This window comes from Schistocerca gregaria, unplaced genomic scaffold, assembly GCF_023897955.1.
Source record: "Schistocerca gregaria isolate iqSchGreg1 unplaced genomic scaffold, iqSchGreg1.2 ptg000547l, whole genome shotgun sequence".
NCBI lineage: Eukaryota > Metazoa > Arthropoda > Insecta > Orthoptera > Acrididae > Schistocerca > Schistocerca gregaria.
In genome coordinates, this window is record NW_026061942.1 from 113,210 (window position 1) to 130,455 (window position 17,246).

At 35.0% G+C, this 17,246-nt stretch overlaps 1 protein-coding gene across 1 annotated transcript in view; it reads left to right on the top strand.

The window, feature by feature from the left end:
• Positions 1–5,735, top strand: part of LOC126314282 (structural maintenance of chromosomes protein 4-like) — an 86,861-nt gene extending 81,126 nt beyond the window's left edge. Inside the window, exons 9-10 of the mRNA XM_049992373.1 lie at positions 5,386–5,575; positions 5,651–5,735. Coding sequence (XP_049848330.1) covers positions 5,386–5,575; positions 5,651–5,735 — 275 coding nt within the window. The remainder of the gene's footprint in view (positions 1–5,385; positions 5,576–5,650) is intronic.
• Positions 5,736–17,246: the final 11,511 nt, after the last annotated feature.

Sequence of the window (17,246 nt, forward strand, 5' to 3'; positions counted from 1 at the left end):
GTTTTGGGGTTATTTCTGTACACTTTACCTTTAATAATGCCCCACAAAAAGGAGTTGCATATGTTCAGATCTGAAGAATATTGCAGCAATTAAAGGCCCATGCCAGTGGCCTTTGTATACCCCAGAACCAAAATTCGGTCCCCAAAGTGCTCCTCCAGGACATGAAACACTCCTGTTTTGATGGGGTCAAGATTCATCTTGCATGAACCACATCTTCTCAAAATCAGTGTCACTTTGGATAATGGGTATGAAATCATCTTCCAAAACCTTCATGTGCCATTCAGTAGTCACCATGCCATCAAGGAATATCATATCAGTTTTCTATGACTGGACATTGCACAACATACAGGCAACTATTGAGGGTAAAGAGACTTCTTGATTATGAAATGTGGACTCTGTCCCCCAAATGCACCAATTTTGCTTTTTGATAAACCCATCCAAATGAAAGTGGGCTTCATCACTAAACCAAACCATACCAATTCCAACCATGCCCCATGGCCAACGGTGGAAGAGGCATTGGGCAATTTGAAGGGAGGGAAGTCACCAGCTCTGGATGAGGTAAGTGTACAGATGGTGAGAGCAGCATGAGAGGTGGCTATATTTAGTAATGAAAATTGTGTGGAGACAGAAGATGATCCCAGAAGTCTGGAAGAAGGAATAATTGTTCCAATCTTTAACAAGGGAAATAGAGAAAAGAGTGCAAGAGCTATTGGGGGATAACATTGATTCGGGCAAAAGGAAGAATGAGAGAAGAGCAACATGACTTCTGAACTGGAAAGTCCACAGTGGATCTAATTTTTGCTTTGAGGCAACTGCAGGAACAGTGCTATGAATATGGAATAGATCTGCGAATGACCTTCCCAGACATTGAAAAAGCATATGATAGTGTACATAGAAGCAAAGTGTGGAAAGCCCTGGGTAACAGAGGAGAAGCAAAACAGATTATTTGGAGGATAAGAGAAATGTACCATGGAAGTTTTTAGCTGTGTGAAAGTGGGAGGAGAGAGATAAGCTTGGATTGAACAGAAGAATGGCTTGAGGCAGGGAAATGCACTTTCACCATTATTCTTCATTGTAGTGATGGATGATAGGAGTACGGTAGCACAAGTAATTGGTGAAGGAAAGATGAAAGCTACAGTGTTTGCAGGTGATCTGATGACTTGGGGAAATAAGGAGGAGGGAGTACATATTGGAACAAACAGTACAAGAATATGGTATGAAATTTAGTATAAGAAAGAGTGAGATGGTTATCACAGCGAGAAAGGAATGACTGGAATAACAGTTGGTGGGGAATGATTGAGGAGAATGGACAGTTTAAAGTACCTAGGAAGCTTGATACAGGAAGATGGAAAAAAAAGACAGAGAAATAAATGAGTGGGGGAGAAAATCGGAAACACTTCAGAAGAGTGTCAGTAGCCTGATATGGAGCAACGATGTACTCCAAATCAGTAAAGAGGTTGTGTACTGGTCATACTATGTCCTGATCCAGACATATTCATCAGAAACCTGGGTTATGAAATTAAGAGAGAAAAAGAAAGTACTAGTTAGTGAGATGAAATTCTTGAGAAACAGTATTGGAGTGACAGAGAGAGGCAGGTTAAGAAATGAGAAGATCAGAGAGGCGGAACCATTACAGGAGGAGACAGAGAAATCAAGCCTGAGGTGGTACGGACACGTTAAGAGAGTGGAGGAGAAGAGGATACCCAGGAGGATACACTAGATGAAACTGGAAGAAAAGAGACCAAGAGAAGACTGAGAGACAGATGGCTGAAAGGAGTAGAGGAATGTGTTCAGAGGAATGGAGAAGACTGGACCAAGGTGAAGAGATGGTGGCAAGACAGATGATGATGGAGAGGCCTATGTTCCATAGAGTCCTGGCCAGAGGATGGAAACTGTCCAAGACGATGATGATGATGATGATGATGATGATGATGATGATGATGATGATGATGATGATGATGATGATTATATAACTTCAAGAAAATGGGCTGACTTTATATACTCTAATACAGTTCTTAACTGTTTCATCAATTAAACTATAATATGTTCACAAATCACATCTCTCAACTGACTTGCCTAATATATTATTAATCTTTCTACAAAGCACTGTGAAAGGGACTAGTAAAAAACAACACTATGATACTGCTCAGTTTAAAAAAGCTATTTGTTCATGTTAAATTGGGGTTTAATAACAATGCAGTAGAGCTAAAAGCAACTTTCTCATCAATGTTATAAGCAATTGGTGCAGTTTGTGCTAGCTATACAAAATAGTGTACTCTCAGCAATGTGTCATTATTAGTTCATAATTTTTATTAGTGCATCTCATATCTAGCACAAATTTCATATTCCTGTGACAATTTTTTTATGACGACATGAGTACTACAAATGCGTGTGTAAAAGATGAGAATTCCTTAGATGGGTTGAAGCATTGAGTCTAAATCAAAAGCAATATTAGCTGAGTTAACACTTAGATCCAATTACTAATGTAGTAAAACAGACTTACCAGCTTTGTATGTGCAGGCTCCAAATAAATTTCAGTTGTTGAAGATTTTGGTAACCCTGTAACAAACTGGAATATTTGGTTTAATAACAACATATACAAAATAGCTTCGTATGACTCTCAATTCTTTTAAGGAACAATATGATCATATGAAGAGGATCGATTGCTACTTACCATATAGTGGAGGTGTTTAATCATAGACAGGCACAACAAAAGACTGCTATACATTTAAGCATTTGGCCAAAAGAACTACTTCCAAAATAGTTGATGTGTTGGAAGAACACTTTTTGATCAAAAACTTAAATGTGTAGCAGTCTTTCATTGCCTGTCTGCAACTCATCATCATCTAAATGGGGAGTAGCAATCTATCTCTCTCATTATTTTGTTGTTATTCCATTCTGGACATTCCATTATGCAGTTTTGTAAACAGGTTTTCTATCAACTAAATTATAATTAAAATACACTACAGTGACATGCTAATTAGTTAGGACAAGATGATTAAACTATAACTGTGTACATTTATTGCTATATGTGTACTACAGATAGTAGCTAACTGAATATTAATAACTAATGTGTCCTCCTTTTGCTTTAATGTGCTTCTGAACATGTTGTGGCATAGATTTGACCAGGTTAGAGCAAATATTTCAAAGTTTGTCATGAGACCACTCTTTTACAACTTTTACTAACATGCAGTCTTTTGTTGAATAGTCCTTTTGCCAAGATGCATTTTCACATTACTCCACAAATTCTCGATGGGGTTTAAGTCTGGTTTATTGTGGGGTCACTAAAGCACATTAATGTTGTTTCTTCCACAAATGTATTGACTGCTTTAGAAGTGTGACACAGGGCCAGATCATATTGATATGTTGCTCCTTCATTTACAAAGGTATGTAGGAATGGCACAATCCTGCACCTAAGTATTTCCATGTATTTGGTTGAAATTGATATGCCATCAAAAAGAACTAGTGCCCCAGGGCCCCTTGCAATGAAGAAGCCACAAAACAATTTTTTTTTTTGTGGGGAGAGTATTTTACAGTCTCCTTAAGATGGTCAGCTCTCACTGAACCATGGGCACTTCCCCTCACAACTCTTGCTCTGTATCCTTGAACAGTAAAACGTGATTTGCTACTGAAAAGTACTTGTTTCCAGTCATTTAAGGTCCAAGATTTATATATTTTGGCCCATGCCAATAATTTTTTCTTAATGGTAGGTGTTAACAAGTGTTTCTTCTTCATTGTATTTCATGCCTTCCACTCACAATCAAGAAGACTATGCCATACTGCTGAACAGTCAGTTTCAGCTCCAGCAGCCAATAAATCTCCATGAATGTCCATACTTAACTTGTGAGGACAAATTCTACGGTTGATAAATAGTTTGGTCACTTAAAGGGGTGGCTTTTAGTTTCCATTTACATCTATCTTTTCTCTTTGGAAACAGTGACGCAGTATTACTATATGCCCTGAGATGTCTTGAAACACTAAATTTTCCCATGCCATCAGTAGAGGCACAGTCTCCTATAGTCACAGATGTATGTTCATGAAAAGCAACTGTTTTTGCCAGCTTGTTAGGTGAAATATCCATTTTAACACAAACACAAAGTTTTCCTTTTGAGAACACAGGAATAACAAATGCTGTTTCAACATATACAAGCTCTCAAATGAACTGGAGGGGACTGACAACTGTTGTTCATAGATAAGGCAACATCAGTGCGCGAAGAGTCCAACAATTAGGCAGATGAAATTCATTACAGCTAACCAGCTTAAATTCTTTTTAAAACATGAGCTGGTCCCAGTTAATTTCCACACTACTATAGAATGTTTATTGCTATTCCTACAGGTTGTATCTAATTTAAACATATACAATTCACTTAAGAAGCAGTAGTCTAAAACACAATAGTGGCAAGCATTCCTAATGAATTGCTCATATACAACACAGAGACCCATTACCTTGTATTTCATTACCTAGAGAAATAAAATTTTATTTAATTACTTATGTACTTATTTATTTTACAAATTCCATGTCTTACTGTTTCCTAATGTTTAGGAAATATTGAACTGGAGCGTTGTATTTGAAAAAACCTCACAATAGAATAAGGTGGTTGACATATTCATGGAACCTGAACATCATACATAAGTATGTTAGTTTCACTATACAACATAACACAAATGTTGGAGTTAAACTTGTTTCCATTACAGGAAATAATTTAAGGAGTACTTATATGTAGTCAAAACTGCATTTTTTATTTCTGTTGGTGTATCAGAAAGTGTCACTACATTTATTATATTATGTACAACAAATGGTTGATGTACTGAATAGAGAATTATCTCCTACAATTATGAAAGTGTAAACTTACTAATGATTTCATCTGAATGGTAGTTACATTTCTCAGAAATTTTACACAGTTCACATTATCATCTATTCACTTGATGGATATTTATGAGATTTGTACCTAGACAGGAGGAGACAATACAGTTGTGAAGCTATGACAATGGAACATTTGAGCAATGTTTGTAAAGGTTCAAAGACCAATACATTCAGAAATTGATTTTTGAAAGAAAAAAAAATAGTTCTCAGATCCCTGCACTTGCAGTTACTTAATGGTTGTTCTGCTTTTGCTATGACCTCGACCTAAGTGTGTAGGTGTTGTACTACCAAAGGAAAGATCCAAGGTGCAAACATTAGTTATTGCAACTTTCACTATAAAGTTGGGTAACTCAGTTCAAATGTTGCAGGAAGACAAGGACATACCATATCGAGTACATCCATGACTAGTAAAATTGAACTTCATGGTCAGAATATTCTAATTTTTAAATGTAACAACAGCTTCTATGTAATTTATTGTTAACTATAATCTGCTATACTGGATGAAGAATTTGTTCTTTCAGATTATGATGATGCAATGCAAAAGGCCCAGGAAGTGAGTTCAGAGGTGAACTGCTTAAGTAATGAAATAGAGGATAAGATTAACAATAGAGTTGGCTTAATTAAGAAAAATGTAGAAAAAAACAAAAAGAAACTATCAAGCAAGTGCTATGAAATAACAAAAACAAAAGCTGATATTAAAAGAGCGGAAAGGTGAGTTACAGTAAACAGATCAAATTTCATATTATATAACAACACACTACATTTTAGGATTTTACTTTTGTACAGATTTACAGGTGAATTTGGTATAGTTGCTCACCCATTTGTTCAGGGTGTCATACCAAAATTAGGACTACTGCAGCAACAGACATAAATTAAAGTAAACATGATTACCAGATTTGGGTTAGTTCTACCAACATTATTTAATATTTGATACATCATCTTGGTAATTTTTAACGTTTTTATGCAGTAACAGCAACTGATATTGTTTATATAAGAATATACAGCCTACAGTTACAGGTTAACTTTACGGTTTACCTAGTAATAACATCATCTTCAGAACTGCAAAAATTAATATTATAATGTGCTAGTAAATTATATTATGTATGTTCAACCTACAGGATGCAACATTTTGTGGTACTTACATACAATATTATTTAAATGTTTGCCTAAAACAAGCCATGTCCTAAGTCAACTTTATAAAACTTGATGCATAACCAAAAGGTTTTGTCACTTCTATTACACTTCTATATCTTATATATACATCATCTTGGGGCATCTGAATAAAAGGGACATTTTATGAAGTTACAAACAAATGAAGAATGTGCACAATGAAGATGGCTAAAACTTTGATACCTACTCAAGCACCTGCAAGTATAAATGTGAAGTGTGATGATGGAAGCTAATAAATTTGTTACACACCAAAAATTTCAATAGTTCAAATGTATTATTATGGGTGTTATATAACAAAAACAGTAAAATTCATAAGATATTAAATGTTAATGGAGAACCATTAACAGATTATAAATAAATGAGAGCACCTACTGATAGGGATTACATGAAATTTTTATAAATTATTATCAATTCACAATTCATATTGATGGATATACATTGAAGGAATAAACTGATGTAAACATTTTCTATTAAACATTGACTGGGCACCCCTGGGTACAAAGCTCACCAACAAAAAGTACCTGTGCCTTTTACCATCCCATTTTTGTTTTACAGTTGTGAACCCATGCCTATCCCTTCATTATTGCTTTGTCTAACACTGTGATAAGTAGTGTTGTCATATTTCCAAGTGAGCAGCATTAATATAAAATAAACAGCAAGCTCAGTCAGAACAAAATTTACAATCCATGCAGGAAAAATCCCCCAGGCTTCACACCACCAAATCCTCCAATGAGGTAGTTTTCTATGAGATTATGGGGATCGAGATGTTACATACAGTAATATCGAACCCAACATTAAGTATCTGCTCATGTATAATGAATTAACTTTATTTTCATCATGTTGGTACAAACACATCTGCTTGAATACAGAGTTCAGAAAACAATGAGATCAACAGTTTTCCAAGAAGTTTGTTCTCAAAGATGAGGCACTTGACTCTTGCAGTCGATAACTGCCACAAGATAATTAGTAACTGATTAAGAATTGGGCTTCAATCTGATACTTATGTGCCACTTAATCCTATGAGTGGATCATTAATGTGGGGCAACATCTGTACATAGCAACAGTGTGATGTAAAGAAAGTGTATTTTGCTGTTGTTTAATTAAACAAGGATTTAGCTCACATAATAAAAGTTTCTTTTATCATTGTTTAATTAAACTAAGAGTAAAGTGTGCTTTTGCTCATATATGTTTACCTTGGTATCATAAAAACAGGTATTCTTTATATTTGTAGAAATTATGTCCACACCTGCTTGTATTACAAAAATTTACATGCCCTCTTTAGGGTTAGCTTAAAAATGAGTTAGTTTGAAGGCCTAGAAACAGCATTCAAGGTACACATTTTTGTACACTTTAGTGGCTATATGAGTGTGGACCAAAGTGTGATACTTTTGGCCCATATAAAGAGAACTTAGAGAAAGTAATGAACAGGCAACATAGTTTCAGGGCAGACCTACTGGCTGAGTTGAGGGGAGCATATAATGTGACAATGTCAACTGAAAATTTAATGTATTTACTGATTGATTTCTGTCAATGTTTATCAGCTGTTTTCTGTAGTAAGCTATAAAATATAGCACTAATGACATTAAAAAGTTTTTGGATGGCTAAAGGCATCAAAATATTATGTGCAAGTAAAAGGAAATTGTACAGAATGATTAGAAGAAACATAGAAATGATATTTATTTCATATTATGAGAAATACTTTGCTTTTTAAAGAAAGATGTTAAAAAATTAAAGAAACATCTTTGTAATGTCGGAAATTAATAATTCAAATAATGAAATTAAATTTATATGCAAAACTTTTTAACAAAAGTGAATATTTTGTTATTAATGATGCAGCTAAATAACAAACAATAGCAGTCAGGTAGCCAATGTATTTAATGATCATTTCTTGGAAGTAGTTGAGAAGATTGGCATTGGCAGCTCAAGCAATGATGAAATAGAATATATGCAAGAAGCAATGCTAAAGCCTCATAAATAGAGACCAATCGCAGTAACACTATACTTTGCCAAATAAATTAAGAATGTAACTAACCGTCTCGGAAACAAAAATTCTCATGTAGTTAAGCATATCTCAGGGAACATATTAAAAATCCTGTTCTTCACATACATCACAGGGGATATTTCCAGGCTGGCTGTGAAATATGCTATTGCTGAACCTCTTCACAAGAAAGGTAAGAAGGCATAGATTGATAATTATGAAGCACACACTCTACTTGAAACCTCCCAAGAGGTATTGGAAAATCTTATGCATGCAAGAACAATTACACCCTTCTCTCTCAAAATATGGTAGATATTCAATCTCAATTTGTATTTCATAAGCTTATGTCCACAGGACATGCAATTTTTACAGTTCAACAATCAGGATGTATAAAATGTTAAAAACAAATAATGCCAATTGCTATTTTCTTTGACAGGACATTACATTACATTACAATACAATACAATACAATAATATTTGTTTCATAGATCATTATACGACGTTTTGTAATGATGTGGAATGTGTCAGTTTAACATAAGTTTTCTTTACATGACATGTCTTTTTTTCAGTTACTACTTCATATCTAAAAATTCATCTATTGAGTAGGCGTTGTCATTGAGAAATTCTTTAAATTTGTTTTTAAATGCTGGTTGGCTATCTATCAGACTTTTAATGCTGTTTGATAAATTATTAGAGATTTTTGTGGTAGCATAATTCACCCATTTTTGTGCCAAAGTAAGATTTAACCCTGAATAGTGAAGATCATCCTTTCTTCTAGTGTTGTAGCCATGCACTTTCCTATTATTTTTGAAATGGGATGGATTGTTAATTATAAATTTCATAAGTGAATATATGTATTGTGGAGGTACTGTGAATATCCCAAAGGGTAAATAAGGGCCTGTGAGGTAATCTTGGGTGGGTTCCAGCTATTATTCTGAGTACATGCTTTTGTGAAATGAATAGTTTTTCTCTTAATGATGAATTACCGCAAAATATGTCGTCATATGAAAGCAGTGATATGCAATAACCGTAATAGCATAAGAAGCTGAACCTAAATGTTCCAGCTGATCATTAATGTGTTTCTTCCAATTCAATTTCTCATAAAAGCCCTCACCCAGAAATTTGGAATATTTTGCCTTAGCAACAGAGTTAAAAGTCCATATTTATCAATGGTGTTACGCCATTCACTGTACAGCACTGTGTATACGAGATTTTCTGAAAATTTAGTGAGAGTCTAGAAAACCACTTAATAATCTTCTGACAGACATTATTTACAATTTCCTCAGCCAATTCTTGTTTATTGGGTGTGATTTCTATACTTGTATTATCAAAAAAAAGAACTAGCTTTGCCTATTCATGAATATAGAGTGGCAAGTCGTTAATATATATTAAGGGGAGTTGGAACACCCTATCCCAACAATGTTAAATTTAGTAACTTGGCTTCCCTCTATTTCAGGAACAACTGTAGCAATTGACTTGAAACTTGTTCAGGACATTAAACTGTGTATTCTGAGTTTACTGAACTAAAAAATTTTATTTTAGGCACTGGTTTTGGAAATACAATTTTTTAATTACACGGTTAAAATTTTGTGTACTTTCTTGTGCGTTATCCTAAATAATTTTAATGTACATAACATTATGTTCTTCTTTAAGTTCAGTTGACTCAGTATATGTATGTTATTACTCCCTGAAAATTTGAATACTGTACTCAAAGTGGTTTCTGAGATTTATAGAAAAATGCAACAGAAAATTTAAATTTTCAGGAATGCCTTCTAAAGCTTCAACAGACTGTAACTCACTAAATATATGCTTCATTTATTTTTTATTTTTAGTCACTCAGAAGCACCCTGCATCATACTGTATATCATCCTCTTGCTCTTTTTTTCAAGTTTCTTCTTCTTTTCTTCTTTCTGGACTCAGTGGCCAATTGTGCTGCATACTCTGCTTTATCAATGCAAACCTTCCAGAATGAGATTTTCACTCTGCAGTGGAGTGTGTGTTGATATTAAACTTCCTGACAGATCAAAACTGTGTGCCAGACCAAGACTTGAACTCTGGGAACTTTGTCATTCTTGGGCAAGTGTTCTACCAACTGAGCTACCCAAGCACGACTCACAACCCATCCCCACAGCTTCAATTCTACCAGTACCTCGTCTCCTACCTTCCAAATTTCACAGAAGCTCTTCTGCGAACCTTGCGGAACTAGCACTCCTGGACGAAAGGATATTGTGGAGACATGGCTTAGCCTCAGCCTAGGGGATGTTTCTAGAATGAGATTTTTCACTCTGCAGTAGAGTGTGCGCACTTGCAGGTGAATGGCAAAGTTCCCGAGTTCAAGTCTCGGTGCAGCAGACAGTTTTAATCTGTCGGGAAGTTTCAATGCAAACCTTGCCCCTGTTAAAGTTTTCTAATGCAGTTTACTCCAGGATTAATTCCCATATGCTGTAGCACTTTCACCCTACCAATGTTGCCATCATTAAGAGCAATAACAGCGTCAGTGACCCCTCACTTTAGATTCTTATTCCAACAGAAACATTTTTTGGTAAGCAAGTCCATATAAGATTATTGATTGGGATTTTGAGTCTAACCATGTACACACTTCTTCAATAATTCAGGATTAGCCAGGTCTCTGTAAATAGGTTTTATGATAATATTCTTCTTGGGTATGCAGCAGGATCATAACGTCTTCAAGACACAATATTTCCGCGGTCCAACTGGCCGCCATCTTCAGGTGAGAGTGCTGGTGCACTATCTCGCCGGAACTGACTTCACAGCGCAAGCGGCGGCCCCTATATAGGCCGCAGAAGACCCACAACGCGTGCGCGAGAAGGTGCCGTAACCGCCCTCTAGCGCAGTAGACATACCCCGCCGCCAGTGATGGAAAGAGGCGAAATCGAGTAAATAAAAACACTGTATCACCGAGGGACACAACATACTATATGACGAGACCCAAATGGTTGCCCCTGCATCTCGCTATTGGGACTGTATTTTAAAAGAATCCATAGAGATTCGGTTATCTGACAATCTTATTAATAGAGACAAGGGTTTTCTTTTAAGTAAGACTTGGGACCCAGTGTTATCTGACATTAAAAAACAACGGTCTGTGGTTCTATCGTCGGAATAAAATTTTTTTATTTATTTTTATTTTTAATTTTTGACAGCGATATCTCGATTTCGCCTCTTTCCATCACTGGCGGCGGGGTATGTCTACTGCGCTAGAGGGCGGTTACGGCACCTTCTCGCGCACGCGTTGTGGGTCTTCTGCGGCCTATATAGGGGCCGCCGCTTGCGCTGTGAAGTCAGTTCCGGCGAGATAGTGCACCAGCACTCTCACCTGAAGATGGCGGCCAGTTGGACCGCGGAAATATTGTGTCTTGAAGACGTTATGATCCGGCTGCATACCCGAGAAGAATATTATCAATTATTACGCCGGGAAAGGTGATCAGATCCGTGTAATAATAATAATAATAATAATAATAATAATAATAATAATAATAATAATAATAATAATAATAATAATAATAATAATAATAATAATAATAATAATAATAAAACGGGGTACCCCAGTCAGAATGAGAAAACATCTAATGGACTCAAACATCCCAGAGCAAACAAACAAAGAACACCACACATCAATTAAACAATCGGAGAAAAACAAGAACTGAAGACAGCCACCAGAACAAGCAGAAATACAATATGAAGTGACACACATGTTACATATAGAACAAAAATTTCAGCTAATATATTTAAAATACAAAGACACAAATACAGACATTAGACCATTCTTACATAGACCACCAAATAACCAACAAGTCGAAACAACAACAACAACAACAATCAACACAATCAAACACAGCAAAATAAATGAAAATACAACTATGGAAGAGTTAAAACTACTGGTTTATATAGGAGCACTCACTACACTAAATATACACACTAGGCAGAGATCAGAACAAACGAATACACAGAAGAAACCCACAAAACCAGCATGGCAACACAGGCTACAGATCAGAATAGAAAAACTGAGAAAAGACATCGGGCAGCTAACACAATTTATAAGAAATGAAATATCAGACAAAAACGAAAAAGATTAGGTAAAGTCTTGCAAGAAGAAGCGATAGAGCAGTTAGATGAAAAGAAGCATAAATTGCAAGCGCTGGCCAAACGACTTAGAAGGTAAAAAAAAAAAAAAAGTGAAAATAGAAGGAAACAAAACCAAACATTGAACACAAACCAAAAGAAATTTCATCAGACAATAGATAACGCTCACATTAAAATAGGCAACCCACTAAACATAAAACATGGAACACTTCTGGAGCAACATATGGTTAAACCCAGTACAACGTAACAGGCATGCACAGTGGATACAAGCAGAAACAGACACATACAAGATGATACCACAAATGCCTGAAGTGATAATTTTGTTACATGAAGTCACCCGAGCAATTAATTCTACGCACAATTGGAAAGCCCCTGGAAAAGATAAAATAGTAAATTTCTGGCTAAAGAAGTTCACCTCAACACATTCACATCTAACTAAATTATTTAACAGTTACATTGCAGACCCATACACAGTCCCTGATACACTTACACAAGGAATAACTTATCTGAAACCTAAAGATCAAGCAGACACAGCAAACCCAGCAAAATATCACCCCATAACATGCATACCAACAATATACAAAATATTAATTTCAGTCATTACACAGAAAATAATGACACATACAACACAGAACAAAATTATAAATGAAGAACAAAAATGCTGTTGCCAAGGAGCACGAGGATGTAAAGAGCAACTGATAATAGATGCAGAGGTGACATATCAAGCTAAAACTAAACAAAGGTCGCTACACTACGCATACATAGATTACCAAAAAGCTTTTGATAGTGTACCCCACTCATGCTTACTACAAATATTGAAAATATACGAAGTAGATCCTCAATTGATACAGTTCCTAAACATAGTAATGAAAAATTGGAGAACCACACTTAATATCCAAACAAACTAAAAAAATATCACAGCACAGCCAATACAGATTAAGCGTGGAATATACCAAGGAGACTAAGTAAGTCCTCTCTGTTTCTGCCTTGCTCAGAACCCATTGTCCAACATGCTAAATAATAAAAATTATGGATACAATATCACTGGAACATACCAACACAAAATCACACATTTGCTATGCATGGATGATCTAAAACTACTGGCAGCAACAAATCAACAACTCAACCAATTACTAAAGATAACAGAAGTATTCAGCAGTGATATAAATATGGATTTTGGAACAAACAAATGTGAGAAAAATAGCATAGTCAAGGGAAAACACACTAAACAAGATTACACATTGGATAACCACAGCGACTGCATAGAAGGGATGGAAAAAACAGATGCCTATAAATATCTAGGCTACAGACAAACAATAGGAATAGATCATACAATTATTAAAGAAGAACTAAAAGAAAAATTTAGACAAAGACTAACAAAAATACTAAAACAGAACTGACAGAAAGAAACAAAACAAAATCTATAAATACTTATGCTATACCAATATTGACCTACTCATTTGGAGTAGTGAAATGGAGTAACACAGACCTAGAAGCACTCAATACACTTACATTTATAGCATTTTCCGTGTGGCTAGCAGTGTCCTTTGCATTGTGGACGGGCATAGGGTTTAAGCGTCGTCCCTGACCATGACAGCGCTTGTCTGACACTTCATTAGTTCTGTCCTGAACCAACTAATCACACTAAATGGGGGGGGGGGGGGGGGTTACCACTATTAGTGGTTTGTTCTTTTTGTCGCCTTTTATGGCTGGCAGAACATACCGAAGGCGTATTTTTTTCCCGGACCTCCACAGGGATTGTTGTTGTTATTATTATTATTAATTATTATTATTAATTATTATTATTATTATTAAGGCGAGTTACAATGGAAAAAAACTTTTTTCACATTTTTGGATCTTTATATGATTATAAAATTTGCAATTTTCCAAATAAAATTATGAAGCATTTTATTTTATTTTTTAAAAATATAATCTACACCGGATGAAAATGTTAAAATTTTTATCTGCCTTACTTCAAGATCTAATAAAATGTTTGTATGTGTAGCACTGTCAAAAACAGTATCGTATTGTTTCATATTAATGTTTTTCTGAGGAAAAGTGATGAATAGATTGGTAAATCTCTCAAAAATTAAAGTATGGCGCCAAATGAAGTGTTTTTAAGAAGTAGTAGCAGAAGTAGAAGCAGAAGTTTAATATGCCATAACATAAAATTTCAAACCATTGACTTGGAAGTACAGAAGACTTGTCAAAACACAATAAATGTTTGACAATTTTCCATATAATACCAGTAACACAATATACAGTACTGAATAATTACTTAATTAAGCAATTAATAATTTTTCTTCAAAAGTAACAAACTTTTAAGTTTAATAGTCCTAAGTACTTGCTCCCTCCTGCTCAAATTTTCAGGTTGTCATTTATGAATTCTTCTACTGAATAGTAACATTTCTCCACTAGTTTCTCATATAAGGATCTTTTCAGTGTTTCTAAATTTATGCTGAGCACTTATCTTCCTTTCACTTTCTTATAAATTTTCATACCCATATAATGTGGAGAAGGTTTTAAATGGTGGGTGGGCAGCATAAAATTATTTTGATTTCTTGTGTTGTAATCATGTTGAAAATGATTTGCTACAAATACATCAGGGTTACTGTGTCTAAAGCTAATCAGCTCATATATGTATAGTGAGGGAACACTGAGTATACTCAGATTTTTTAGGAGTGGCCAACATGATTTTCTTCGTCCTACATTGTGCATATTACTAATGACAGTCTTCTGAAGTTTTAGTATTCAACACGCATGGTTTGAGTTGCCCCAAAATACAGTTCCACACCTTATTACTGACTCAAAGTATCTGTGATATACTGCTTTTCTTATGCTCATACTGGTAGCATTGTACAATATTCTAATTGGATATGCATGGGTTTCATGGTAATAGATTTTTGAATAAAGGGAAACATTAGATTAGATTACATTAGATTTACTTTCATTCCAAATTATCCAAAGTGAGGAGGCCCTCCAGGATGTAAAACATGTCAGTAAAAACAATAATACATGACGTTTTTTAAATTAATCTTTTTTATTTTTTTAAATTTTCAAAATTTATGTTCAACATGTGGTGTGTGAAGTTACCAACAATGAAATACAGGCAAACTCATCAGTATCTAGAGAAACACCCATTACTGCTTTGAAGATTAAAAATAATGTTGTGATACACAGTTTCCTCAAAATGAAAGTGATGTAAATGGTAGGATAGGTTATATTCTGATAGATTTAGACATCCTAAGAAGGCTGTTAGGTGAATGTGTGTGTTGTAAAATAGTGGAAGACTAGTTAGTATACATGAAGACAGTGAGGTATCAAATGGCTAGCCAGGAAACTCATCATTAATTGTGCCAGTCATAAATATACTCATTCATTTTGGAATTCTGATAAGTGTAAAGATAATTATTTTGAAGTAAATGTTAGGTGGTTTTATGGATTGAGAGTTTTTGGCAAAGGACACAGTGCAGCAGAAAAAATGTGTGTTATGATGAATATTCCACACCCACCTTGTAAAATCAACAAGTATCAGGATTTAGTGGAGCTGCTGTGGAATCTGTTGCTTGTGAGTCAATGAAGGGTGTTGCAAAAGATGATGTTGAGATAAATGATGGTATGACTGATATATCAGTAGTTTTTGATGGCACTTGGTTGGCAGAAGTGCGGCTACAGTTCTAAGAATTCTGTTGCTATGGTGACCAGTGTGGATACTAGAAAGGTAACAGATTTCCAGGTTTTAACCAAACAATGTTATAAGCTTAAATCAGGGAATGAAGAAGGGTATATCAAAAATGGCTCTGAGCACTATGGGACTTAACATCTGTGGTCATCAGTCCCCTAGAACGTAGAACTACTTAAATCTAACTAAAAGAAAAATTTAGACAAAGACTAACAAAAAATACTGAAAACAGAACTGACAGAAAGAAACAAAACAAAATCTATAAATACTTATGCTATACCAGTATTGACCTACTCATTTGGAGTAGTGAAATGGAGTGACACAGACCTAGAAGCACTCAATACACTTACATGATCACAATGCCACAAATATGGAATTCATCACATACATTCAGCAACAGAAAGATTCACATTAAGCAGAAAGGAAAGAGGAAGGGGATTAAACAATAAACACCAGATATTGCAGCAAGCGTATTATTAAAGATCCCAATACCACAACAGATAAGCAGACTTTGCAAACAACAAATAGAAATGGTAGATCACATCACAAGAGGATGTACAATACTAGCAAATACAGAATACCCCAGAAGACATGACAATGTAGCAAAAATAATACATCAACTACTTGCCATACAACATAAACTAATGAAACAAAACGTTCCCACATACAAGTATGCACCACAAAATGTACTGGAGAATGATGAATACAAATTATACAGGAACAGAACCATTATAACACATAAACCACCACCACATAACAAACCGGACATCATACTCACCAATAAAAAGAAGAAATAACGCAACTAACCGAAATATCCGTACCCAATACAACAAATATACAGAAGAAAACAGGGGAAAAAATTGAAAAATACATCCAACTGGCTGAGGAAGTCAAGGATATGTGGCATCAGGATAAAGTTGACATTATACCAATTATACTATGAACTACAGGAGTCATACCACACAATATCCACCAGTACATCAACACAATACTACTGCATCCAAACGTATACATACAACTACAGAAATCTGTAATCATTGATACATGTTCAATTACTCGAAAGTTCCTAAATGCAATGTAACATATACCATACATTTAAAAGGAAGTCACACTTGATCAAGGTCCGCGTCACTTTCCATTTTTCACCAGACATAACGTGTGAGAAAGGAAGTAAATAATAATAATAGAAATAAAAATAATAATAATAGAACTGAGACTAAACTCTGTGGGACACCTCTTGATACCTGTACTGTTAATTTAACCCTTCTGCTTTCTTACAGTTAAATGTGAGTTAAACCATTTGTGCACTGTTCACTAATACCAAAGTACTTAAAGCTTATCTAGAAGCTTTTCATATTTCACACAGTCAAAAGCCTTTGAGAGATCTCAGTGGGTTATATTCAGTTATTCAGAGCATTTAATAATTGATCAGATGACACATGTATAGCATT